At 41.2% G+C, this 26,842-nt stretch overlaps 1 protein-coding gene across 5 annotated transcripts in view; it reads left to right on the plus strand.

The window, feature by feature from the left end:
• Positions 1–26,842, plus strand: part of cpne4b (copine IVb) — a 564,934-nt gene that overhangs the window by 226,896 nt on the left and 311,196 nt on the right. For all 5 annotated transcript variants that reach the window (XM_072283307.1, XM_072283308.1, XM_072283309.1 and 2 more), the window contains one exon: positions 25,749–25,939. In XM_072283307.1, coding sequence (XP_072139408.1) covers positions 25,769–25,939 — 171 coding nt within the window. In that variant the 5' untranslated portion in view covers positions 25,749–25,768. The remainder of the gene's footprint in view (positions 1–25,748; positions 25,940–26,842) is intronic.

A 26,842-nucleotide genomic window follows, 5' to 3' on the forward strand; every position in this document is an offset into this window, starting at 1 on the left:
AAATTTATTTCTGTGTGTTTCTATAGTAAAGACTATCCTTGAGGAAAACTTTATTGACTGGAAAGTGCTTTGGGATGTCATGGAAGGAACATGAAGATCATTTGTAATAATGCAAATCTTTTCATCAGTCTCTGAGTTCGCAACTAAATGTCACCACAGGGGCTTGGTGTGAAAGAGCCACAGTATAGGATTCTTTCACTACTGGACAAGGAGGGGCCAAGTGGGGCAAGTAAACTCTTCAATTATTGTAGTAATGTACCAGCCCAGAACACCACATCAATGGCAACAGTCCTCTTGGCTTTAAGAAATGTACCAGAGCACTGCTTAAATAAAAGGTATTGCATGGTTTATTCTTGTAAATATTTTTATGAATAAAGATTTTTTTTGAAATATTAAGAAAAACTGAAAGGGCTAACAAGGCAGTTTGAACTCATTTTGCAATCTCTTTTCTGAGGCTATTGAACGTAATCCCCACTCCCTGATTACTGAGAAAGGTGAGCCTATTTTGTTCAGTCTTGAGATTCTATTTGACCTCCATGCTGATCTTCCAACCTGATACCACCTCCATCATACATACTACCTACTCCCACCTTTGAAACATGTTAAAAAATATATTAATGTCATTACATTGTTCAACATCCTTTTATACTGTCGAATTATTTTGCTTGTGGTTTACTGTCTGCAATTCACTCCATATCTGTCATGAAAAGCTGGTTTTATCACTTTCAGAGGTACTGGTTTTTAAAATAGCGTCCTTGTAGATCAAAACAACAATAGCAAAAATAGCAATTATGCAATGACACAGTAAAACAAATCCAACGTGCTTCAAGGGAGCAAAATTTAACGTGGAACCATGTAAGAACTTAAGGCTGATGTCAAGTGGTGCAGATGATTTTTGGGAAAGAATTGTAATCGACAACAAAGTTCGAAGTACATTTATTATCAAAGTATGTATATATTATACAATCTTGAGATTTGTCTCCTTACAGAAAGCTACAAAACAAAGAAACCTCAAAAGAACCTATTTAAGAGAACAAGAAGAGTATCAGACACCCAATATGCAGAGAGAGGGGGAAAAAACAAATTGCACAAACAGTAAAAGTAAGCAAGTATCGTAAGGACTGAAGTTTTATGAAAGGTGCAAAGCCAGGTGTCACTGAAGCTGAAGCAGGCCACTGCCTCTGCTCATCGCCAAGCCAAGTGAACATTGCGAGACCACAGACACGAAGCCAGGCATCACTGCAGCCAGAGAAGGCCGCAGCCTCCATTCAGCGTGGAGCAGATAAATGTTGTGGACCAGCGAGCAGAACTTGTCTTTGCTTCACTTCCGGTCCCAGTGCCCTGACCTTTTCATTCTGGCCTGGCACTTAAATCGTCCTCATCTGGCCCGGTATGTTGTTCCTCAGTCTCAGACCGCTCTGGGAACTGAACCCTACCGCCACGATTCGACCTGTACCTGACCTTTCCAATTCGGCCCGGTGCTTAAATCGATCAGGCATTGGGACTTTGCTTACTCGCGGGGCTCTGCCTTGACTGTGCTTCGACCTCACCCCCTCCTTCACTTGCCTTGACCATGCCTCTGCCACCACTCACCTCCGTTTTCCTCAACCATGTCTCGCTTGGGTCTCTGCCGCCACTCACCTCTCCATTGTTAGCCTTGATCGTTAAGAGAACTCAGTGTTCTGTACTGGGTGTCAGACATGGGATGTCTGGGAGACTCCCAGCCTCCTGGATGACCACATCTGTGCCAGGTGTGTTGAGCTGCAGCTCCTTAGGGGCCGGGTTAGGGAACTAGAGATGTAGCTTGTTGACCTTCGTCTGGTCAGGGAGAGTGAGGAGTTGATAGAGAGGAGCTATAGGTAGGTGGTCACACCGGGGCCTTGGGAGACCAATAAATGGGTAACAGTCAGGAGAGGGAATGGCAATCAGATACTAGAGAGTACCCCTCTGGCTATCCCCCTCAACAGTAAGTACTCCTGTTTGAGTACTGTTGGGGGGGAATGGCCTACCTGGGGAAGCAACAGTGGCTGCATATCTGGCACAGAGTCTGGCCCTGTGGCTCAGAAGGGTAGGGAAAGGAAGAGGATGGCAGCAGTGATTGGGGACTCTATAGTTAGGGGGTCAGACAGGTGATTCTGTGTATGCAGGAAAGAAACACAGATGGTAGTTTGCCTCCCAGGTGCCAGGGTCTGGGATATTTCTGATTGCGTCCATGATATCGTGAAGTGGGAAGGAGAACAGCCAGAGGTTGTGGTACATATTGGTACCAATGACATAGGTAAGAAAAGGGAGGAGGTCCTGAAAGCAGACTACAGGGAGTTAGGAAGGAAGTTGAGAAGCAGGACCTTGAAGGTAGTAATCTCAGGATTAGTGCCTGTGCCACGTGACAGTGAGTATAGGAATAGAGTGAGGTGGAGGATAAATGTGTGGCTGAGAGATAGGAGCAGAGGGCAGGGATTCAGATTTCTAGATCACTGGGACCTCTTTTGGGGTAGGCATGGCCTGTATGAAAAGGACGGGTTGTACTTGAATCTGAGAGGGAGCAATATCCTGGCAGGGAGGCTTGCTAAGACTATTGAGGAGAGTTTAAACTAGAATTGCTGGGGGGTGGGAACTGAACTGAAGAGACAGGAAGGGGCAGTAGGCTCACAAACACAAAGTTTGTAGGCAGTGTGAGAGGGAGGATAAGCAGGTGATAGAGAAGGGATTTGCTCAGACTGATGGTTTGAGATGTGTCTATTTTAATGCAAGGAGTATCATGAAAAAAGCAGATGAGATTAGAGCATGGATCAGTACTTGGAACTATGATGTTGTGGCCATTACAGAGACTTGGATGGCTCCAGGGCAGGAATGGGTACTTAGAGTGCCAGGCTTTAGATGTTTCAGAAAGGACAGTGAGAGAGGCAAAAGAGGTGGGTGTGGCACTGCTGATCAGAGATAGTGTCACAGCTGCAGACAAGGAGGAAGTCATGCAGGGATTGTCTACTGAGTCACTGTGGGTGGAAGCTAGGAACAAGAAGGAGTCAATAACTCTACTGGGTGTTTTTTATAGACCGCTCAATAGGGACATCGAGGATAAGATAGGGAGACAGATTCTGAAAAAGTGTAATAACAGGGTTGTCATGTTGGGAGATTTTAATTTCCTCAATATTGATTGGCATCTTCCTCGAGCAAGGGGTTTAGATGGGGTGGAGTTTGTTAGGTGTGTTCAGGAAGGTTTCCTGACATAATATGTAGATACGCCTACAAGAGGAGAGGCTGTACTTGATCTGGTATTGGGAAATGAACCTGGTCTGGTGTCAGGTCTCTCAGTGGGAGAGCATTTTGGAGATTTTGGAGATAGTGATCATAATTCTATCTTCTTTACCATAGCCTTGGAGAGGAATAGGAACAGACAAGTTAGGAAAGTGTTTAATCAGAGGAAAGGGAAACATGAAGATATCAGGCAGGAACTTGGAAACATGAATTGGGAACAGAAGTTCTCAGGGAAATGTATGGCAGAAATGTGGCAAATGTTCAGGGGATATTTGCGTGACGTTCTGCATAGGTACGTTCCAATGAGACGGAGAAAGAATGGTAGGGAACCGTAGTATACAAAAGTTGTTGAAAATCTAGTCAAGAAGAAAAGAAAAGCTTATGAAACTGTTCAAAAACTAGGTAATGATAGAGATCTAGAAAATTATAAGGCTAGCAGGAGCTTAAGAATGGAATTAGGAGAGCCAGAAGGGGCCATGAGAAGGCCTTGGTGAGCAGGATTAAGGAAAACCCCAAGGCATTCTACAAGTATGTGAAGAGCAAGAGGATAAGGCGTGAGAGAATAGGACCAATCAAGTGTGACCGTGGAAAAGTGTGTATGGAAATTGAGGAGATAGCAGAAATACTTGATTCAATTACGGAAAAGGACCTTGGCGATTGTGGGGATGACTTACAAGTGGACTGAAAAGCTTAAGCATATAGACATTAAGAAAGAGGATGGGCTGGAACTTTTGAAAAGCATCAAGTTGGATAAGTCACCGGGATCAGACAAGATATACCCCAGGCTACAGTGGGAGGTGAGGGAAGAGAGGCAATGATCTTTACATCATCAATGGGAACAGGAGTGGTTCTGGAGGATTGGAGGGTTGCAGATGTTGTTCCCTTATTCAAGAAAGGGAGTTACGAGAGCCCAGGGAATTATAGACCAGGGAATCTTACTTCAGTGGTTGGTAAGTTGATGGAGAAGATCCTGAGAGGCAGGATTTATGAACATTTGGAGAGGCATAATGATGCGGAATAGTCAGCATGGTTTTGTCAAGGGCAGATCGTGCCTTATGAGCCTGATTGAATTTTTTGAGGATGTGACTAAAAACATTGTTGAAGGTAGAGCAGTAGATGCAGTGTATATGGATTTCACCAAGGCATTTGATAAGGTACCCCATGCAAGGCTTATTGAGAAAGTAAGGAGGCATGGGATCCAAGGGGATATTGCTTTGTGGATCCAGAATTGGCTTGCCTACAGAAAGCAAAAATATTCTATATGGAGGTTGGTGACCAGTGGTGTGCCTCAGGGATCTGTTCTGGGACCCCTTCTCTTTGTGATTTTTATAAATGGCCTGGATGAGGAAGTGGGGGGATGGGTTAGTAAATTTGCTGATAACACAAAGGTTGGGGGTGTTGTGGATGATGTGGAGAGCTATCAGAGGTTGCAGTGGGATATTGATAGGATGCAAAACTGGGCTGAGAAGTGGCAGATGGAGTTCAACCCAGATAAGTGTGAGGTGGTTCATTTTGGTAGGTCAAATATGATGGCAGAATATAGTATTAATGGTAAGACTCCTGGCAGTGTGGAAGATCTGAGGGATCTTGGGGTCTGAGTCCATAGGATACTCAAAGCTGCTGCACAGGTTGACTCTGTGGTTAAGAAGACATACGGTGCATTGGCCTTCATCAACTGTGGGATTGAGTTTAAGAGCTGAGAGGTAATGTTGCAGCTATACAGGACCCTGGTCAGACCCCACTTGGAGTACTGTGCTCAGTTCTGGTCACCTCACTACAGGAAGGATTTGGAAACTATAGAAAGGGTGCAGAGGAGATTTACAAGGATGTTGCCTGGATTGGGGAGCATGACCTATGAGAATAGGTTGAGTGAACTTGGCCTTTTCTCCTTGGAGCAACGGAGGATGAGAGGTGACCCGACAGAGGTGTATAAGATAATGAGAGGCATTGATTCTGTATATATTCAGAGGCTTTTCCCTAGGGCTAAAATGGCTAACACAAGAGGGCACAGTTTTAAGGTGCATGGAAGTAAGTACAGAGGAGATGTCAGGGGTAAGTTTTTTTTATGCGGAGAGTGGTGAGTGTGTGGAATGGGCTGCCAGCGATGGTGGAGGCGGATACAATAGGGTCTTTTAAGAGACTCCTGGATGGATACATGGAGCTTAGGAAAAAAACAAGGCTATGGGTAACCCTAGGTAATTTCTAAAGTAAGTAAATGTTTGGCGCAGCATCGTAGGCTGAAGGGCCTGTATTGTGCTGTAGGTTTTCTGTGTTTCTATGTTATGAATGAAGAGTTATTAATAAGACATTTAATAGTTTTCTTTCTTTTGTTTTTTGCTGCTAATAAGTGATCGCTGGGCATCACCAGTGTCATCTTAAATAACCTTGCTAGAAGAACTCAGCAGATCGAGCAGCATCTGTGGGAGGAAAGGAATTGTCAATGTTCTCCAAAATGTTGACTGCTCCTTTCCTGCAGATTCTGCTTGACTTGCTGAGTGCATCCAGCAGATAATTTTTTTGCTCCGGATTCTAACGTCTACTGTCTCTGTCTCTTTTCATATCAGTCAGGGTTGCTTTTAGAAAAGAATATTCTCATCTGAAATTTGTTTACTGAATATGATCCAGCAATAAAGCTTACATTTTCAAAGCATCTATGTAGCAAAATACCCTTGATGTTGCATAGGACTCATTTTTAAACACTAAACTATGTCGCGGCACAAAAGGAGATTCAAAGGTTAGGTTAAACAAACATGCTTTAAGAGAGGTTTTGAAGAGAAATATGTGCACAAACTGCTGAGGAAAAGAATTCCACATTTTATATCCTTAGAAAGCAATATACACCTCCTTTTCACTGCACTGTTTCAATGCACAAAAATAATCTGGGTCCAATTGCCAAAGAAAATTGTGTATTTAAGTGTTTGTGCATTAGATTCTTTATCAGCATTTTCCTTTTACATCTACAGTACTGTCTAAAATTATGCTGCCCCACCTGTAGTTACTTTGATGAAAAATTAATTCAAAGGAGCCATGCCCCTGTGTTCAGAAGCTTGCTTCTGGCCCGATTTGGGATTTGCCAAACTTGGCAGCAGGTGTGACATTATGCATATTAACAAAGTTGCTGTAATGGACAATGCCACATGTGCACAGATAGATCAAACGAAGTATCCAGAGGGTGTTGTTGCTCATGCCTCTTCTCTTCTGGCCAGCAATAGATTTTGGCAGATTCAAAGTATAGGAGTTTAAAATGGGCCAGGATTAAAACTTGCTGACTTTTGTTTCTGAAAATAAATTGCCTAAAATTAAACACTGTTCCATTTTATTTTCTCTTGTATCATAATGCACAAAGAAATATCTCCTGTGGTTGCCCGGTATTGGAAGACGTACGGTTTTCAGCTTGACCCTTGTAGTTCCTCTATCAACCTTTGTTCTTGTCTCCATTTTCTCAGTCTGATTGTCCAAAACAAGTCCTAGCCGAGTAAAAATGTCTTGCTGAAATGAGATAAACGTGGGCCACGAGGCTGGATGTTGTGAAGGGAAGGTCCCCTGGTGAAGTGAATCACTGACGTTTGTAATAAGTTCGCATTTCACTTGAGGGGGTGTCTGATGGCAGGCAATTGCTTCCCGTCTGCCAAATTGTAAGCAGGCTTGTTGTCATCGCTTGGATAGGCCTTTAATGAATGGAGTGCTGCTGCACGTTCAGAAGGGAATCTATTAGAGTGAGCAAAGCCAGTGGGAAATTCAGGGCATCATGCAGCATTGGTGGAATGAATAGGTGGTCCACAGATCAGGAACACTTTGAGGAAGAGTGAGTTGATGCTACTATGGATAAAGATCAGCAGCATCATGTGTCAATGCGGAGATACCAGAATGCAATGGATCTTACAGGACTTGACAGGATAAATACAGGGTTATCCTCTACAACTTCTGCTGTCTTCACCACCAGTTAACACATCTTGACCTCCGCAGATTCTTTGTCTTCCATAGGGATTGAACTCTCTGTGATTCCTTGTCCATTCGTCCCTCACTGCTGATGTCCCTCCCGGCACTCATCCCTGCAAGTGGCACCAATTGCTACGCCTGCCTACTCACCTCCTGCTTCACCACTATTCAGGCCCCAAGCAGCCACTTTGACTCTCGCCCAATCATATTATGATATTCTAAACACCTTTGACATTGATAGAAGTTCCTGAGCTGGCGATTCTGCTAATGCGTGCATTATAAATAGCAGGACCAGACCAACAGATAAAATTTCATTTAATTTATGAATAGGAATTTAATCAGAGAGGACAGTGAGTAAGCAAAGACCTTGAGAGCTATTGAGAGGACTGAGGTGAACTGGAAAGTATAATAAATACATAAGTATATAAACCAGAGATGGGCCAATCCAGTCACGGAAATGGGCAAGGGATAAGGGAAAAGGAACGACGGAGCTTTGCTAACTAGTGTCTCTCCTTCACAGGTAAGGGCGATAAAGTAAGTTCTTAACATGTTTATTCCGGCCTTATTTTTAGTAATGTCTTTATTACACAGGTCATTCGAGATGATTTCTCTTTAGATAGATTATCATGAATCTTTCTTTTAAAGATTTCTCTAGGCCTTGACTAGTACAGCACTTAAGTATATTACATAAACAGAATTTCTCACTAGGCAGTGTAATGTGGTAATACACAACATAATTCAATGATTATAACATTTAGAAATATCTAAATAAAGCAATATGATAGATATTTCATGCTGTGTGGGTTATATTTTGCATCCCATCACTTTCTGTCCCCGCGTTTGCCAGGAATGATAGCTTGCTTGCATGCTAGAACAAATCGTGGAAGTGGAATATTGAGGCAATGAGATTCTGGGCTTGTATTTGGGAAGGAATATAAATGGCTCTGCTGTTCATCAGACAGCTTCATGTGTGCGCCCCTTGAACTTGAAGTGTAAATCAGAGACAGAATGGAACTGGAGATGAATGGTGAGCCGGGAGAACATCCAGGATAAGAATGCTTTTAATGGAACTGCCAGTCCAGTGTATCGGAGGCAAATCCATCACTTTGATAAGTGTACATCCTGATCTATAAAGGCCAAGGGACGATTTCATTGAGATTGTCAAGAAATTTGAGTGAAGCTGATAGGATAGACAAAGGAAAGCTCTTGTTGCTGAATGAGAATGAACAGCCTGCAGTAAAGGAGTAGAGACTGAAAATTTGACCCAGTAATTTTAGGAGTGAGATTGGGAAGTCCGTCTGGCTGAAGTGAAGGTTAAGGTTCTCGAATGCAAACAGCAATTCATACTAGATCATTTGTTAAAATGACATTGATCAGCTTTTGTTAATCAAACATACACATAGGTATAAGAGGTACCTAATAATGTGGCCACTATAGCAGTCTTCGGCTGCTATATCCCATCCACTTCAAGGTTTAACCTGTCGAGTGTTTGGAGATGCTCCCTTGAAAACCACTGTTGCAAAGCATGGTTATTGAAGTTACTGTCATCTTTTTGTCAGCTTGAACCAGTCTTGCCATTCTCCTCTGACCTCGCTCAATAACAAGATGTTTTCACCCGGAGAACTGACGCTCTCTGGATGCTTTTGTTTCTTGCACCGTTCTCTGTGAACTCTAGAGACTGTTGTGCCTGAAAATCCCAGGAGATCAGGAGTTTCTGAGACACAAAACATTCCACCTGGCACCAAAAGTTATTCCACAGTCAAAGTCACTTTGATCACATTTTTCCCCAGTACTACATTTAGTCTGAACAACAACTGAACCTCTCGATCATGTCTGCATGCTTTTATACATTGAGTTGCTCCCACATGATTGTCTGACTAGCACTAACAAGCAGGTGCGCCTAATAAAATGGCCACTGAGTGTATAAATCGATACAGGATTTTATGTGACAGGAGGTCCTGCCAAGTTACAGAACAGGCTTGGGTGTAAGTGGTCTCATTGGGTTCTTGTGTTCCTGTTTCTTTAGCTGAGATTTCAGTGATGCCACCTAAATTATTGGGTGACCTCTCCCTCCATTGATGTACTTTGTCCCAATTGAGTCATAGGAACAGGAATTCCTTGTCTCTTGCAGTAACCTCCTTTGCTGATAGCATGACAAGCATTAACAGGAAGCTTTGCACTTTTGGATGAAGAGTTGGCAACCTAGATAAACGTAGCTGGATGAACATCAGAACTTTTGAGGGTATGGCCCAGAATCTGGGGATGTGAGATAGCTAATTTTGTGGCCTGCATGGGTATTATGCAGAAAGTGGCCTAAAAGTGCCCTAAGTTTCTATGATTCTCACAATGTGTTTGAAAGAGGTCTGGTTCCTGGAACAGAATCAGAATCAGGTTTATTATCACCGGCATGTGATGTGGAACTTGTGAACTTAGCAGCAGCAGTTCAATGCAGTACATAATCTAGCAGAGAGAGAAAAAAATAATAAAATAAAACATAATAAATAAGTAAATCAATTAAGTATATTGAATAGGTTATTTAAAAATGTGCAAAAACAGAAATACTGTATATTTAATAAAAAAAAAAAAAGTGAGGTAGTATCCAAAGCTTCAAAGTCCATTTAGGAATCGGAGGGGAAGAAGCTGTTCCTGAAACACTGAGTGTGCGCCTTCAGGCTTCTGTATCTCCTACCTGATGGTAACAGTGAGAAAAGGGCATGCACTAGATGCTGGAGGTCTTTAATAATGGACGCTGTCTTTCTGAGACACCACTCCCCAAAGAGGTCCTGGCTACTTTGTAGGCTAGTGCCCAAGATGGAGCTGACTAGATTTACAACCTTCTGCAGCTTCCTTCAGTCCTGTGCAGTCACCCCTCCATACCAGACAGTGATGCAGCCTGTCAGAATGCTCTCCATGGTACAACTATAGAAGTTTTTGAGTGTATTTGTTGACATGCCAAATTGCTTCAAACTCCTAATAAAGTATAGCCGTTGTCTTGTCGTCTTTATGACTACATCAATGTGTTGGGACCAATGTGCTGTTGACCTATTTGAACAGCAATAATCAACTATCTTATTAAGCTTTCCTCACAAATAAATGACTGGAGCATGAAGACAGAATATTTAAACACTACTTGTGCCCTCTGGTGAATGCCCAGTATAGAAAAATTACAGCTATCCAAGCCCGATTTTAAAGTGAAAATAGATAATTTTGGTAAATCCTTTTCTCTAACCAATTGAAACCATTTCAAGAGATTTGTCTCATTGTGCAAATTATAACATCATATTAAAGAATGTTTAAAAATGAGTAAGCTTAAAATGATTCGGACTTGCAATAATTTTCAATTAAAATTTGGGACAGGTACTGAATTTAAGTGATTCTCGCCACAGCTAAAGCAAGTCAGTCCTGCTTCAGTTTTGTTATAAGTACACTAGGGCAAATCTGAATACATTAGATTATTTTAATCTGAGTATATATAGTAGGTCCCAAAATGAAACTATTTCTTATTTCTTTATGTCAGGATTTTTCTTCTTTCTTGCTTTCCTCTTAATTAATTCCTTTGTTCCTAAGTGTTCTTTCTCTCCATTAATTTTTGTTTTTGTATATTTCCACTGTCAAATATCCCATTGTAATGTGTGTTACTTAATTTTGTTCTCTCTCATTATTGTTGTGGATTTAGGAGTGTGACATCTGGGCTGGTAGCCTCAAATGTTCCACATTTAATTGTTGGGTGCTAACTTTCGTTATACCTTCGTCCAGTTAACAACGGGAAATCCTGTTTGAGCATGAGAATAAAATCCATAAGCACCTTGCCTATAATTCTGAAAGAATAATGGAACTGTTAAAAGGGTATAGGAATAAATTAAACTGCACTTTCAAAGATCTAGCATTGAATGCATGAGGCAAAAGGCCACCTGTATTGTATGATTCCATGAACCTAGTATTTTCACTCATTCACTCAGCCACTCTGCTACGCTCTCTCCATACACCCCGTATTTCTTGGAGCACCTATCCCATAGCAACAGAGATCAAAAAAAAAAAAAAAAAAGTTCCCTTCACTTGCTGACTAGGTTTGAACAGGGAAGGGCAGAATCCACCCAGGACATGCCCGCTTCTCATTGTAATCATCAAGAAGGGTGAGCAATTCAGGAACAGCTTCTTCCTCTCTGCCATCCAAATTTCTAAATGGACACTGAACACATGAACACTACCTCAATACTTTTTATTTAAGCTTTTTGCATTGCTTATTTTAACTTAACTGTTTGAAATACATATATATATAATTACAGTAATTCAGTTTTTCTATATTTATCATGTATTGCATTATACTGCTGCTGCACATGTCATGACATATGCCAGTGATATTAAACCTGATTCTGATTTTGAAAGACAACACATGAATGCCTTCATTGTTTCTGGTGGTGATGGCAAGGTCAGCAAACAGGTGGTTGGGGGAAAAAAAAAAGGAGTTAGAACTGAAGCAAGGAAAATTCACTGAAAGGGCGCTGAAAGTGAAATCAGCTGGCACTTTCGAAAGGGATTGGTTTGAAGGAGACAACTTTGCATGGTCATGGAAAAAGCATACCATGATCAATTGGGAAGTTCCTTCAAAGTGCCAACCCTGGCATAATGAGATGAATAGTCATCTCCTCTACTGTATCATTTGATGCTTCTATCATTTCACTTCACCCCCAGAGCACTCTCCAGTAGGACCCTGCAGGAACTGCCTTCCCAGAGCTTAATGGGCTAAATAAATTATTCCTCTTGCAGGTAATTGGATCCCTAAACTGATCTCCTTATAAAAATTGTTGAGTAACACCGAGGTTTAAATATGTTCTGACAGCATTGGCTATATTGATAGAAGATTATTAAGCAAATAGTTGGTTGGAAGAAATTATTGCTAAGTAAATACCAAATAGATTGTACAGGTGAACAGCTCCCATTATGATTGAGTCTTCGCTTAAATAAATAGCTGGCTGCAATAAATAATTAATTTTTTGAGTGAGTGCAGTAATTTTCAGCTGGCTTTGATGAATAATTCACTGACTGCATGAAAAAAATAAACTATTGATTTTTTTTTTTTTTTTTTTTTTTGAATATCAGTAACCTTCTAAGTGAATAAACCAAGTAGCCACGAACCAGTTTAAATCATCTGATGGGAAATTAAAACAACTTTGCTGAGAATTTCATTGGGGAATAAGTTAAATAGTAAACAAGGGATTTTCTGAGTTAATTCAAAACTATCCTTGGAGAATTGCCATATGTTTATCTCAATCCAGATTAACTGAACAGTTCACCTTGTTTTAAACATCTCTGTGAATGTGGGAGATTCTGTTGCATAAATAGGTGGCTGCATTTCCCACATTAAAACAATGAAAGTGATTCAAAATATAGCTAATTAATCCTAAAACATTTAGGAATGCATTGAGAATGATGAGCAAATAGCAGATGGCATAAAAATTGTAATGATGGACAGCGAAACAGGTTGTCTACAGATGTTAATTGACTGGGAAAGTGGGTAAAGGATGGCAAGTGTGAAGTGATGCATTTTGGGAAGTTGATCAGGCCAGGACATAGGTGAATGGCAGGGCCCTAGGGAGTGCTGTTGAATAGAGAGACCTCGTGGTACAAGTACCTATTCTCTGAAAGTGGCAATACAGAGAGACAGGGTAATGAAGAAGATATATTGCATGCTCGCCTATGTTGGCCGTGGCATTCTTGCTTTCAATGGCTGTGGTACAGAGTTCAAGAGCTGGAATGTCATGATGCAGTTGTATAAACAATGGTTAGACCACATTTGGAGATAGTGTGCATTTTTACTCACCGTATTGTACGAAAGGTGCGACTGAGCTTGAGGGTATAAAACAAATTCACAAGAATGCTGCTGGGACTGGAGGCTTGAGTTACACCAACATATTGGCCAGGTTGCAGCTAGTTGGAGGCCAATGGGTGAACTTGTAGAGGTTCATAAAATTAGCGTGAGGGCATTCATAAGGCAAATACAGTTTTTTTTTTTCTCCCCCAGGGAGAGGAGTTTAGAACCAGATGGCATAGGTTTAAAATGAGAGGGGAAAGGAGTAAAGGGGATGTGAGGGGCAAATACTTCTCACAGAAGGCAGTGGCTATATGGAACGAGGTCCCAGTGAAGATACTAGAGACAGGCAGAATTATGTCCTTTTTTTTTTTATATATTTAAAAAAAAAAAAAATTGGACAGATGCATAGATAGGAAAGATTTACAAAGATATGGGACAAAGGTGACCAAATAGGATTATTTTAGATGAGCATTGTGTTTGCCTTTGTCGAGTTAGTCTAAAGGACCTGTTTCTGTGCTGAAACACTGTAACTCTATAATTTCCTTCCTTTTATTGAGATTGTCATTTCTGTATCTGCTCTTCCTCTGGATTTTCCGTGTATGATTGTGAATGACAGCAAAATACTTTTGACAGTATTCTGCTGACTCAATGCTGGTTGACATTCGTGCTATCAGAATCAGGTTTATTATCACTGGCATGTGATGTGAAATTTGTTAACTTAGCAGCAGCAGTTCAATGCAGTACATAATCTAGCAGAGAAAAAAAAAATAAAATATAATAAATAAGTAAATCAACTATGTATATTGAATAGATTTTAAAAAATGTGCAAAAACAGAAATACTGTATATTTATATTAAAAAAAAAGGTAGTGTCCAAAGCTTCAATGTCCATTTAGGAAACGGATGGCAGAGGGGAAGAAGCTGTTCCTGAATCACTGAGTGTGTGCCTTCAGGCTTCTGCATTTCCTAACTGTTGGTGACAGTGAGAAAAGGGCATGCCCTGGGTGCTGGAGATCTTTAATAATGGATACTCCTGCCCATAAAGACAGCAGCCTTTCTGAGATGCATTTCATGATTTTTTTGCTGAGCCATTATAGGTATGTAAGAGTTGGTTGTTATTCTCAAGGACAAAGTACTGGGTCTCCGGTGTTACGATCAGGAATGAGTGGGGAACCCAGGAGGACTGTTTCTATGCATCAATAGTAAAACCATTCAATATCCATCATATAACTGCGACCTGGTCACTGGACTGGGATCAATACTCTGGTGAGGATTGGAATCTGAGTCTACAGATTCACACATTTGGTGCTCTGACCCTGTTCTCCATTGCACAATTATTGGGCAATGTGAACCTGTTTGGTGCTGCGTTTGACAGGAGTACGACTAAATTTACTGCCGAAGTGCAATGATTAATCTGCATTGAAACTGCTTTGCCTTCTAAGCACCAAGGATATATTCCTCGAAGTTATTGTCCCACATGCAACAGTGATCACACTTTCAGGAAACATCCAGATCTAACATACAGAGAGGCTTTGAGGAAAGAGAAGCAGAATAAACAGTGTAAAGACAGTAAGGTAGAAGGGCTAAAATGTGTGTACCTCAATGCAGGAAGCATCAGGAACAAAGGTGGTGAACTGAGAGCTTGGATACATACATGGAATTATGATGTAGTGGCCATTACAGAGACTTGGCTGGCACCAGGGCAGGAATGGATTCTCAATATTCCTGGATTTCAGTGCTTTAAAAGGGATAGAGAGGGAGGAAAAAGGGGAGGAGGGGTGGCATTACTGGTCAGGGATACTATTACAGCTACAGAAAGGGTGGATAATGTAGCAGGATCCTCTTTTGAGTCAATATGGGTGGAAGTCAGGAACAGGAAGGGAGCAGTTACTCTACTGGGGGTATTCTATAGGCCCCCTGGTAGCAGCAGAGATACAGAGGAGCAGATTGGGAGGCAGAGTTTGGAAAGGTGCAAAAATAACAGGGTTGTTATCATGTGTGACTTTAACTTCCCTAATATTGATTGGCACCTGATTAGTTCCAAGGGTTTAGATGGGGCAGAATTTGTTAAGTGTGTCCAGGACGGATTCCTGTCACAGTATGTGGACAGGCCGACCGGGGGAAATGCCATACCAGATCTAGTATTAGGTAATGAACCCGGTCAGGTCACAGATCTCTCAGTGGGTGAGCATCTGGGGGGCAGTGACCACCGCTCCCTGACCTTTATAATTATCATGGAAAAGGATATAATTATCATGGAAAAGGATAGAATCAAAGAGGACAGGAAAATTTTTAATTGGGGAAAGGCAAATTACGAGGCTATAAGGCTAGAACTTGCAGGTGTGAAATGAGATGATGCTTTTGCAGGGAAATGTACTATGGACATGTGCTCGATGTTTAGAGATCTCTTGCAGGATGTAAGGGATAAATTTGTCCCAGTGAGGAAGATAAAGAATGATAGGGTGAAGGAACCATGGGTGACAAGTGAGGTGGAAAATCTAGTCAGGAGGAAGAAGGCAGCATACATGAGGTTTAGGAAGCAAGGATTAGATGGGTCTATTGAGGAATATAGGGAAGCAAGAAAGGAGCTTAAGAAGGGGCTGAGAAGAGCAAGAAGGGGGCATGAGAAGGCCTTGGTGAGTAGGATAAAGGAAAACACCAATGCATTCTTCAATTATGTGAAGAAAAAAAGGATGACAGGAGTGAAGGTAGGACTGATTAGAGATAAAGGTGGGAAGATGTGCCTGGAGGCTGTGGAAGTGAGCGAGGTCCTCAATGAATACTTCTCTACGGTATTCACCAATGAGAGGGAACTTGATGATGGTGAGGACAATATGAGTGAGGTTGATGTTCTGGAGCGTGCTGATATTAAGGGAGAGGAGGTGTTGGAGTTATTAAAATACATTAGGACAGGTAAGTCCCCGGGGCCTGACGGAATATTCCCCAGGCTGCTCCACGAGGCGAGAGAAGAGATTGCTGAGCCTCTGGCTAGGATCTTTATGTCCTCGTTGTCCACGGGAATGGTACCGGAGGATTGGAGGGAGGCGAATGTTGTTCCCTTGTTCAAAAAAGGTAGTAGGGATAGTCCGGGTAATTATAGACCAATGAGCCTTACATCTGTGGTGGGAAAGCTGTTGGAAAAGATTCTTAGAGCTAGGATCTATAGGCATTTAGAGAATCATGGTCTGATCAAGGACTGTTAGCATGGCTTTGTGAAGGGCAGATCATGTCCAACAAGCCTGATAGAGTTCTTTGAGGAAGTGACCAGGCATATAGATGAGGGTAGTGCAGTGGATGTGATCTATATGGATTTTAGTAAGGCATTTGACAAGGTTCCACATGGTAGGCTTATTCAGAAAGTTAGAAGGCATGGGATCCGGGGAAGTTTGGCCAGGTGGATTCAGAATTGGCTTGCCTGCAGAATGCAGAGGGTGGTGGTGGAGGGAGTACATTCAGATTGGAAGATTGTGACTAGTGGTGTCCCACAAGGATCTGTTCTGCGACCTCTACTTTTTGTGATTTTTATTAACGACCTGGATGTGGGGGTAGAAGGGTGGGTTGGCAAGTTTGCAGACGACACAAAGGTTGGTGATGTTGTAGATAGTGTAGAGGATTGTCAAAGATTGCAGAGAGACATTGATTGGATGCAGAAGTGGGCTGAGAAGTGGCAGATGGAATTCAACCTGGAGAAGTGTGAGGTGGTACACTTTGGAAGGACAAACTCCAAGGCAGAGTACAAAGTAAATGGCAGGATACTTGGTAGTGTGGAGGAGCAGAGGGATCTCGGGGTACATGTCCACAGATCCCTGAAAGTTGCCTCACAGGTAGATAGGGTAGTTAAGAAAGCTTATGGGGTGTTAGCTTTCATAAGTCGAGGGATAGATTTTAAGAGTCGCGATGTAATGATGCAGCTCTATAAAACTCTGGTTAGGCCACACTTGGAGTACTGTGTCCAGTTCTGGTCACCTCACTATAGGAAGGATGTGGAAGCATTGGAAAGGGTACAGAGGAGATTTACCAGGATGCTGCCTGGTTTAGAGAGTATGGATTATGATCAGAGATTAAGGGAGCTAGGGCTTTACTCTTTGGAGAGAAGGAGGATGAGAGGAGACATGATAGAGGTGTACAAGATAATAAGAGGAATAGATAGAGTGGATAGCCAGCGCCTCTTCCCCAGGGCACCAGTGCTCAATACAAGAGGACATGGCTTTAAAGTAAGGGGTGGGAAGTTCAAGGGGGATATTAGAGGAAGATTTTTTACTCAGAGAGTGGTTGGTGCGTGGAATGCACTGCCTGAGTCAGTGGTGGAGGCAGATACACTAGTGAAGTTTAAGAGACTACTAGACAGGTATATGGAGGAATCTAAGGTGGGGGCTTATATGGGAGGCAGGGTTTGAGGATCGGAACAACATTGTGGGCCGAAGGGCCTGTACAGTGCTGTACTATTCTATGTTCTATGTCTATCTTTGTCTGTAAAGCATTTTTGGAAGTCTTGAGAGTAAGAAGAAGGCTGTTGAATACAGCAGAATAATCAAACTCATAGACCTAATCTTTTTGGATCTGATTTAATGATTTATGTATTGGCCAGGATTTCTATAGGTAATTTGCAGTTTAATGAAAGATGATTTATGTCCTATTCACATAGAACCGTAGAACATTGTGTATGAATCAGAAATCAGTTTTATTATCACTGGCATGTGACGTGAAATTTGTTAACTTAGCAGCAGCAGTTCAATGCAATATATAATCTAGCGGAGAGAGAAAAAAAAGAACATAATAAATAAGCAAGTGAATCAATTTTATATATATATATATATAGAATAGATTGTTAAAAATGTGCAAAAATAATCAAGTTGTACTGTTGCAATGTGATTTTAGTGTATATAGAGTTGGCAATATGGCAAGATTTCCTCGGCGTGCTTTGTGTGTTGAAATTGTTAGCACTTCTCCAGTTTCCATTCAGGTAATCTCATTTTCTATTATGTGCTGAAAGATAATAAATTGGAGAGATCCTTTGTAAAATGAATATTTATGATTTAAGAGCTATTAGTTATTCTTTTTGTTGAAGTTTATTAACCCTTTGGGGGTATTATGCTATACCACTCCGAGATAGTTGAGCAACTTCCCTTGTGTGAAGTTTTCCCTTCACTCTATCAATCTTTTGGAATAAGTTTAATTTGTTTGTCTGCAGTCTTATCTAACCAAAGTATGTTTCTTTTTTCTGTTGAGGGGTGAACATTATTGTGTAATTATGATGCATTAGAACCTTCTATGAAGTTCAATAAAGTGGGGCACTTTAAAGTGACAATTTAAAAATAATCATGATTAAAACTTGCATTCACAATGAAGTTGAAACCGATCAATCTCTTCCTGAAGAGAGATGCTAGCAGCTATCTGTCAGAGGGAGGTTAATCTGCATCCTTCAGATAAGAGGATGGTGTTCAAATCAGGAATATTTGAATACATTTCAGTCACATACATTTCTGTCATTGCTTATTGTTTTCCTCGTGGTGCGGCCTTGTTGCTGTTGTTTGAAACTCCTTCCCATTACTGTAGCTCTTGACAAATCTTCTCTATAGACAATAGCAGAATCTATTTTTGAACCTGAGCAATGGATGGCCTACTTAAAACAAAACATACTAACAGGCACTGCTGGGGACCATAAATATCTCTTTCTCCATCTGTAGACATCTTTGGTATTGATACGATCTCAGATTAATCATTAAATATTAAAGATAAAAGAAAGGCTTTCATAGCTAGAGCATATTTCATCATCTCGTAAGAAATAGAAGCAGGGTTATGACATTCACACAAAATGCTGGAGGAACTTAGCAGGCCAGGCAGCACCAATGGAAAAGGTTCCATAGATGCTGGCTGACCTGCTGAATTCCTCCAGCGTTTTGTGTGTATTGGTTTGATTTCCAGCATCTGCAGATTTTCTCTTGTTTATGAGCAGGATAATGCCAGCTGGGATGATGTCTAATCTCTTACTAGTGGCGTTCTGCGACCCTTGCTTTTCTTTTGTGATTTTTACAAGTGACTTGGGTGAAGAAATGGAGTGGTGGGTTAGTTAAGTTTGCAGGTGACGTCAAGGTTGGAGGTGTTCTGGATAGTGTATAGGGTTGTTAGAGGTTGCAATGGGTTATAGACAGGATGCAGAGCTGGGTGGAGAAGTTCAATCCAGAGAAGTGACCACACTTTGGAAGATTGAATTTGAAGGCAAAGTAAGAAGTTAATGGCAAGATTCTTCACAGTATGGAGGAACAGCAGGATCATGGGCTCCAAATCCATAGGTCCATCTGTGTTGCTGTGCAAGATGATAGGGTTCTAATGTAGACGTATGGTGTGCTGACCTTCATTGGTTGGGGAATTGAGTTCAAGAGCCAAGAAGTAATACTGCAGCTCTATGAAACTTGGAATGAACTGCCAGGGAGAGTGGTACAGGCTGATACAATAGGAATTTTAAGAAGTGTGTGGAAAATGGAGGGTTACAGAGTGTGTAAGAGGGAAGCGTCAGATTGATCATGGATCATTGATCATGGATCATGGATCATTGATTATGTTGGTTGGCACAACACTGTGGGCTGAATAGCCTGTACTGTGATGTACTCTTCTACCTTCAATGTTTTTACCTGCTCTAACCCTATAATTCTGCATTCCTTTAATATCTAAAAATCCATCGACCTATGTCAGGAATATAATCAGTGACTGAGCCTACACAGATACTTTAGGGAGCAAATTGCAAAGCTTTGCTGCCACCTGGGTGAAGAAATTTCTTCTCATTTCAATTTTGAATGCCCAGTCCTTATTCTGGTGTGACTGCCAAAGCCAGAGGAAACAACTTTTCTGTTGAAGCCAGTCAAAGCCTGTAGCTATGTTTCACTGAGAACTATTCATTTCCTTCCAAATTCAGAAGAATATATACATGCGCACACGTGCGCGCGCACACGCACGCGCACACACACACACGCACGCCATTGGCATTTGTATTGATGTGTGCTTAATGGTCCATGAGGAGAAAGATGACACAGTAGTGTAATGGTTAGCATAATGCTTTACAATGACAACAACTGGGGTTCAGTTCTCACTGATGTCTGTAAGGAGCTTGTTTGTTCTCCATATGACTGCCTGATTTTCCTCCAGATTTTCTCCCACATCCTAAAAACATAAGGGTTAGGATTAGTAAGTTGTGGGCATGCTATGTTGGCGCTGGATGTATAGCGACACTTGCGGGCCATTCCCAGCACATCCTGGGACAGTGTTGGGTAGTGACACATTTTACTGTATGTTTCTATGTTAGCCTAATGAAGGGGTCTCTGCCCAAAGTGTCGACTGTTTATTCCTCTCTGTGGATGCTGCCTGACTTGCCGAGTTCCTTTAGCATTTTGTGTGTGTTACTGGATGTTTTGCTGCTTCTATGTACATGTGACCAGTAAAGCTAATCTTGTTCTTTATAATGTGTGTTGAGAGGCCTGTTTCCATGCTGTGCATATCTCTATGGTTATCATTTTAACTGTTTTATCTACCTGCATCAACAACACCTTTCTAATAATCACTATTCTCAGTTTCTTCTTGGCTTTTCTCCTACCAAAGTGCGTTCTGTAGATGGTGCATATTGCTGCTACCATGCCTTGGTGGTGGAGCGAAAGAATGGTTATGGGTGGGGTGCCTATCAAATGGGCTGCTATTATCCTGTAGGGTATTGGGCTTATTTAACGCTGTCGAAGCTGCACTCATCTAGTGAAGTGAAGAGTTTTCTGACTTGACCCGGGTAGATGGGGGCAGGCTTTGGGGAGTTTTGAGATGAGTTATTTGCCACTGGGTTCCTAGTCTTCGACCTGCACTTGTTACTACATTGTGTAATTGATTTTAGTTCCTTAACCAATTGATTGTTTCATTACAACAACAGCTCTATCCCATTCCCTTTCCGTATTCCTATAAAGCCTTCCAAGACCTATGGCACTCAAACCTCTTCACATGTTGGATGTGGACTTCTTCAAAAAACAATTGTTTGCAATTAACTCTCCTGAGTTCCTGCCTAATGCACTCGTAATTTGCCCTAATCTGTTTAATGCTAGCACACAAGGTCCATACTTGTCCATATCTATAGCTATCTTAAAACTTGAGGAGCTGTTTTTACTGTTTCCTGTTGCTCACCCATTGAAAGGTCAGTCACCTGGCCAGGTCCATTACCCAACATGAGATCCAGTACATCCCCTCCTCTTGTTGGTCTATCTACATGTTGATTTAAGAAATCATTTTAGATGTACCTTTAAAAAATAAATAAATAAATAAATAAATTCTGCCCCGTCTATACCTCTTGCACTAAGATGGTCCCAGTTTATATTAAGGAAGTTGAAGCCCATCATGACAACAACCTTATTAATTTTATACTTTTCTTTAATCTGCTGATTATATCTGATATAATATAATATCTAAATATCTGATCCTCAATATCCTGGAGGCTATTGCAGGGGGTGTCTGTCGTACAATGCCATCAGATTGATCCTTCCCTACATATTTACCCCCATATAGACTCAGTAGATGAGCCCTCCATTATGTCCCCACTGTGCAGCTATGACATTGTCTCCTTGATTAGTAGTATAACACAAACCCTGACCTCCCCCCCGCCCCCAACCATCTTTTACCTCCCTCTCTATCCTCCTTATCTTTTCTAAAACATTGAAACCCTGGAATATTAAGCATCCATTCAAAGTTCATATATGTCACTATATACTTACCCTGAGGTTCACTTTATTACTGGCATTCATAGTAAATAGAAAGAATTCTTTCTACTTACAGCTTTCCCTCTCAACTGAAAGAGTGCTCAGCATTGAGCCTTACAGAGGATTTCTCTCTTAAGCATTTTCAAATTACAAACGATTTCTAAAACACAGGTACAATTCCTATAAACCAAAAAGACAAACTAATGCAGACAAACTAATCGTCCATCACAGAAATCAAAGCCAGAGGAATGGATTCTAGTTCACCCTATGTATCTTTCATGATTCTTGATGTTCTTTACCCTATTCCTAATAACCCTGAACTGCTCTTTACATTTATACACTTTCCTTCTCACTTGTGTGATTTCATGTGATATTATTCAGATACAAATGAGTTGAAAGCTTTTAGGAGACATAACACCCAGCTACCCACCGTTAATGCTATGAAGCTAAATTCTATTAGTACTTAAAACTTCTAATGTTAATAGATCAGATATTTGTCTGCTAAGTGATGCCATTCATCTGGTCTGCAAATGACTTTGAACTAAGTAACTTAGCCAGTGTTGTCTGTTTTGAAACAAGCTAAATTAAATAACCTATTGTCTTATACTGTACCCTCTGAGCAACAATAAACTTGGTGTTGTCGGCTAGCCGTCCACTCCCTAGATAGAGCTTCTTTGCAAAGCTGTATTTTAACTTCAAGCTGATTACTGATTCCAATTTACACTTCAGGAACTGAAGACTGGCTTCCATTTACACCCAAAAACTAAACAAAGAAATGGTAGGTTTGAGTTGTTCTTTGATCTTGGCAATTCATTTGCAAACATTTCATCACCATGCAAGGACACATTATCAGTGCACTATCAATTTTTGGTGTGTCCTCTGAACGCTAGGCCTTTATATACTTACCAATCAGCTGATTGGTCATCATTACAGAAGCTCAGTTATGATGCAGGGAGGAAATCTCGTCGCTGATTGGTTGCGTGGTGAACTCCACGTGTTGTGGTCTGGAATTTTGCCCGTATTGGTTCATAAATGGGATTGAGGTCTACATGTCTAATAACAGAGTAGTTTGTGGAAAACCACACTCTATGAATTCCCTTGCATGCAGCGTATTTGTTTGCATCATGACTTTCATTGATGCCTAGCTGATTGTGTGCCCTTTTTGATCTTCATGGGTAGAGACCGCAGGGACTGCAGCAAGTATTATGTCAGCCAAACCAGGAGAAAATGATCCACAAAGATCCATGAAATCTACTGGTTGTAAAGCCAGCATGGCCAACTGTCCCTAGTCTCTACCCAAGAAGATAGAGAGTGGCACAAATTCGGCCGGGCACCAGTGAAAGTCAAACATGCAGCGTGCAAGAGAATTTGCAGAAGCATAGTTTTCTGCAAACAATTCTGTAAACAGACATTGTTACCTATTTATGAGCTAATCTGGGCAAAATTCTAGTTCACAACAGATGGAGTTCACCACACAACCAATCAGCGATGCAATCTCTTCCCTACATTGCAATTGAGTTTCTGTAATGATGACCAATCAGCTAATTGATCAGTATGTAAAGGCCAAGCATTCAGAAGACTCATTACAAATTAACTGATGATATCTCCATGTATGGTGATGATCGGAGGACAACTCAACCCAACCAGCAACCACCCGAGCTGCACGTTTTCTGAATTATTTCCAATAAACCAAAAATATTAGTTGGAAAATTAACATGCACTGCTTGATCTTACAAGGGGTAACTGTTGTAGTTAGAATGCTAAGCTTGGTAAAACATGAGGCCTCCTTGCCCAAGAAACAAAGATTCCATCACAGTATGAGTAGGTAGTGCGATCGCTTGAGTCGAGTATGATGTCCTCCTAAAGGGTTGTCTATTGGCGGGTCCTCAGGTGGCTGATCCAGGATCTGCATATTCGGGACGTCAGAGTGGATTCCCTTGATAAGAATACCTTTGCGTGTCTTTGTGGCATGGAAAGCAAAACGGCTGGCATATTTCATTGCTGCAGTCCTCCTCCACTGCCATTGTGACGTGTCATCATCTTCTACCAACTTCACTGTTGAGGTCTTGATTGGACCGCTCTTCGTCTGGAACACGCCCACCCCCCACCCCAACCTTCCCATCATGGGTGACTCTTCAGGCCCTCAGGAAATCCCAAGGCTCTCCACCATGACAAAGTGATGATCCTTGGAGGGAATACTGAAAGTATTTGAACTGCAGCACAGCACTGAACAGTTGAGGGTGACATGGTCTGCGATGGACAGAGGCTCTGGAGAATGTGCAGAGAAAAACTGAATGCCATCAGCAATCTGAGGTTAAATTTTATTGACAAGGCTGATCATCATGGGAGTTTTCTTTGATAAAAGAAGTATAAGGTTGAAATGATAGAATTGCAAAGTTTTGATAAAGTGAACACAAAATATTTCCACGCAGTAAAAACAAACTAGTCTATCAACATAAGACCATGACATTGGATAAGAAATTTGGGAGGAACAACTTTATGACGGAAACGATGGGAATGTGAAACTCTCACTTTGCTAAGATGAAGTGAATGGGATAAATACATAAAAGGGTAGGGAATAGAGTGATTTCTTGATAAAGAATGGGCTGCGTTTGAATGGGACACAAATGCTGGCTCAGACCAGATGGGCTGAATGGCCTACTTTTGTACTGCAGATTCTTTATAACTTATGCATCCATTAAAGCATCTCAGAATGGATCAAAATGAAAAGCTTTAAAACTACTTCAAACTTTGAGTAAAATAAAAACATATAAAATGATCCTCCTGACAGTTAATTATAGCTTTTACATTTATAATTAATATAAAATTAGGCCATAGTATTGTAAATGAGAGCTTCATAATGATGGTACAGTGTGTGACAGATTTTAAACTGAGCCTTATAATAAGGATGCAGTGTTATTAAGGAGTGTTATTACCAGTGCCATGTAATAGAGGTGCATAGCAGAGGATTTAACCTGAATACTTCATCTTGAAGCTATGATATATAACTGTACAACACACACAAAAAGCTGGAGAAATTCAGGAGGTCAGGAGGCATCTATAGACATTTTGGGCTGAGACCCTTCAGCGTTTTGTATGTGTTGCTCAAGATCTCGAGCATCTGCAGTATATCTTGTGTTATATTAACCCTTTAGTGCAGTCGGATGCGTATCAGAGGGAATGCTAGAGTTTTACTCTTGTTGCAACGTCTGACTTTACACATTCTCGATCTTTTCACAGAGCAAGTAATGTAGGGCCCAGCCCATCCTTGCTTAGGCTGAAATGCACCGTGATGGATTATTATTCAAGTATTTTGAAAGCATGCTGGTTAAGTCAGAGATGATTAAATGGAACGAGATATTTTTCTGTATGTACATCCTCAATCTCATGGAAACTGATCTGATGTGGAGATCTGAGATAATTCAAAGTCTTGCCACTAGCTTTCTAATTCACACCAAGCCCTGTATACTCACAGCAGCTTGCTTGCTGATTTATACTAGATATGATTTTTAAATCTCATCCTTATTTATAAACCTGCAATGACCTTGCATCCACCCCAATCTTTAGCAGTAATCTTGCTGAGTCCTACAATACTCCAAAATGCCTGAATTTCTCCACTTCTGGGCACTGGCTCACTCCTGAATTTAATCACGCTATTCTCCAGCTCCCATCACCTTAAAGGCTGAAAGTTGCTAATTACACCTCTGCACATGTCCATCTCTTTTCTTTATCGGGTGCTTTACACTTATCCTTTTAATCAAGCTGATGGTCATCTTCCTCAGCATCTCTGAGGACAGTCATATAACAGTATTTACAGCGCAGAAACTGGCCATTCTGCTCACCATGAAGTGCCTGGAGATATTTTACACAGTGCCTTTAAAATTGCCCATGCAAATCGTTTATAACATTAAAACACTGCAGTTTATATTTTCAACATTGGGCAATATTTACCAAATCCTTGGAGCTCCCTCTTCCCAAAGACTAGCAAACTTAGAAGTATGTCACTTTTTCTTGCAGTGTAACGTGTTGTGAAGAGGATGAGCAACATTTATGAATCAGCTGCCAATACGCTTGGGCTATTTTCCAGCCCCTGCCTGACGAAGGTGGAATTGCGGGTATCGTGCAAAGGGATATCGGATCGGGACGCGCTCTCCAAGCCAGACCCCTGTGTCATCCTCAAAATGCAATCACATGGACAATGGCTAGAGGTATGGTTCAGCAAAAAATGGTTCCTCTTTGTTTTTGAGCATCATGCTCTGTATATATCTGCAATTCTCATTATTTGTGCTGTACGGGATTGCTGTGGTGTAAAATCTCAAACGGGGAATTTGCTCTAGATATACTTTGTAAATAACCTACTTCTCTTTGCTATTGATTTAAAGATGCAAGACACAAATAATCTAGTCTTGATGATCAGCTTCTAGCATTACTTCACTTTTTTGTGTAGAACTGACCAATAGTACCCATTCAATGTACATATCTATTGCCCAGTTATGTTAGCCTCCACCTTTGGATAGTCGTCTTCACATGCGTGGATTACTAATTCAGTTGAAAAAACATTTTCCAATGTGCTCATCACTGAAAGAACAGATTGCACATTTTCCCCATAGGAAATTGGACCTCTTTTCTATGTGATTCAACTTGTGTTATATTGCCTGACTTCACCAATGTTTCAGCTCTGCTGCAGAGCTGTTGCAACCTTTAGCTCTCTTATTGCTACCTTTTTGTAGCTCTCTGACCATCTTCCCTCAGTGTCCTCTCCATAGACCTCCAGGCCATCCAAATCTCTGCTGCCCTCATCGTACCTTGCGTCATGTGAATGTAAGAACTGATTAGAGGTGGGAGTGAGCCATGCAGCACATTACCCCTGCTGTGCTATTTAATAAGATCACAATAGATCTGAATGTAATCTCAGTTCTTCATTCCTGTCTATCTTTGATGATCTTTCACCTCTTTGCTTACTAACAATCTCTCTACCCCAGTCTTAAAAATATTAAATGTCTCTGCTTCCTATAACCTTTGAGGAAGAGTTAATTTTGGTATATCTAGATGAGCACATGAATTACCAATGTATACAAGTGTTGCTTCCTGATCAAAAAGGCACAACAGAG

Source organism: Mobula birostris, chromosome 19 (genome assembly GCF_030028105.1).
Source record: "Mobula birostris isolate sMobBir1 chromosome 19, sMobBir1.hap1, whole genome shotgun sequence".
NCBI lineage: Eukaryota > Metazoa > Chordata > Chondrichthyes > Myliobatiformes > Myliobatidae > Mobula > Mobula birostris.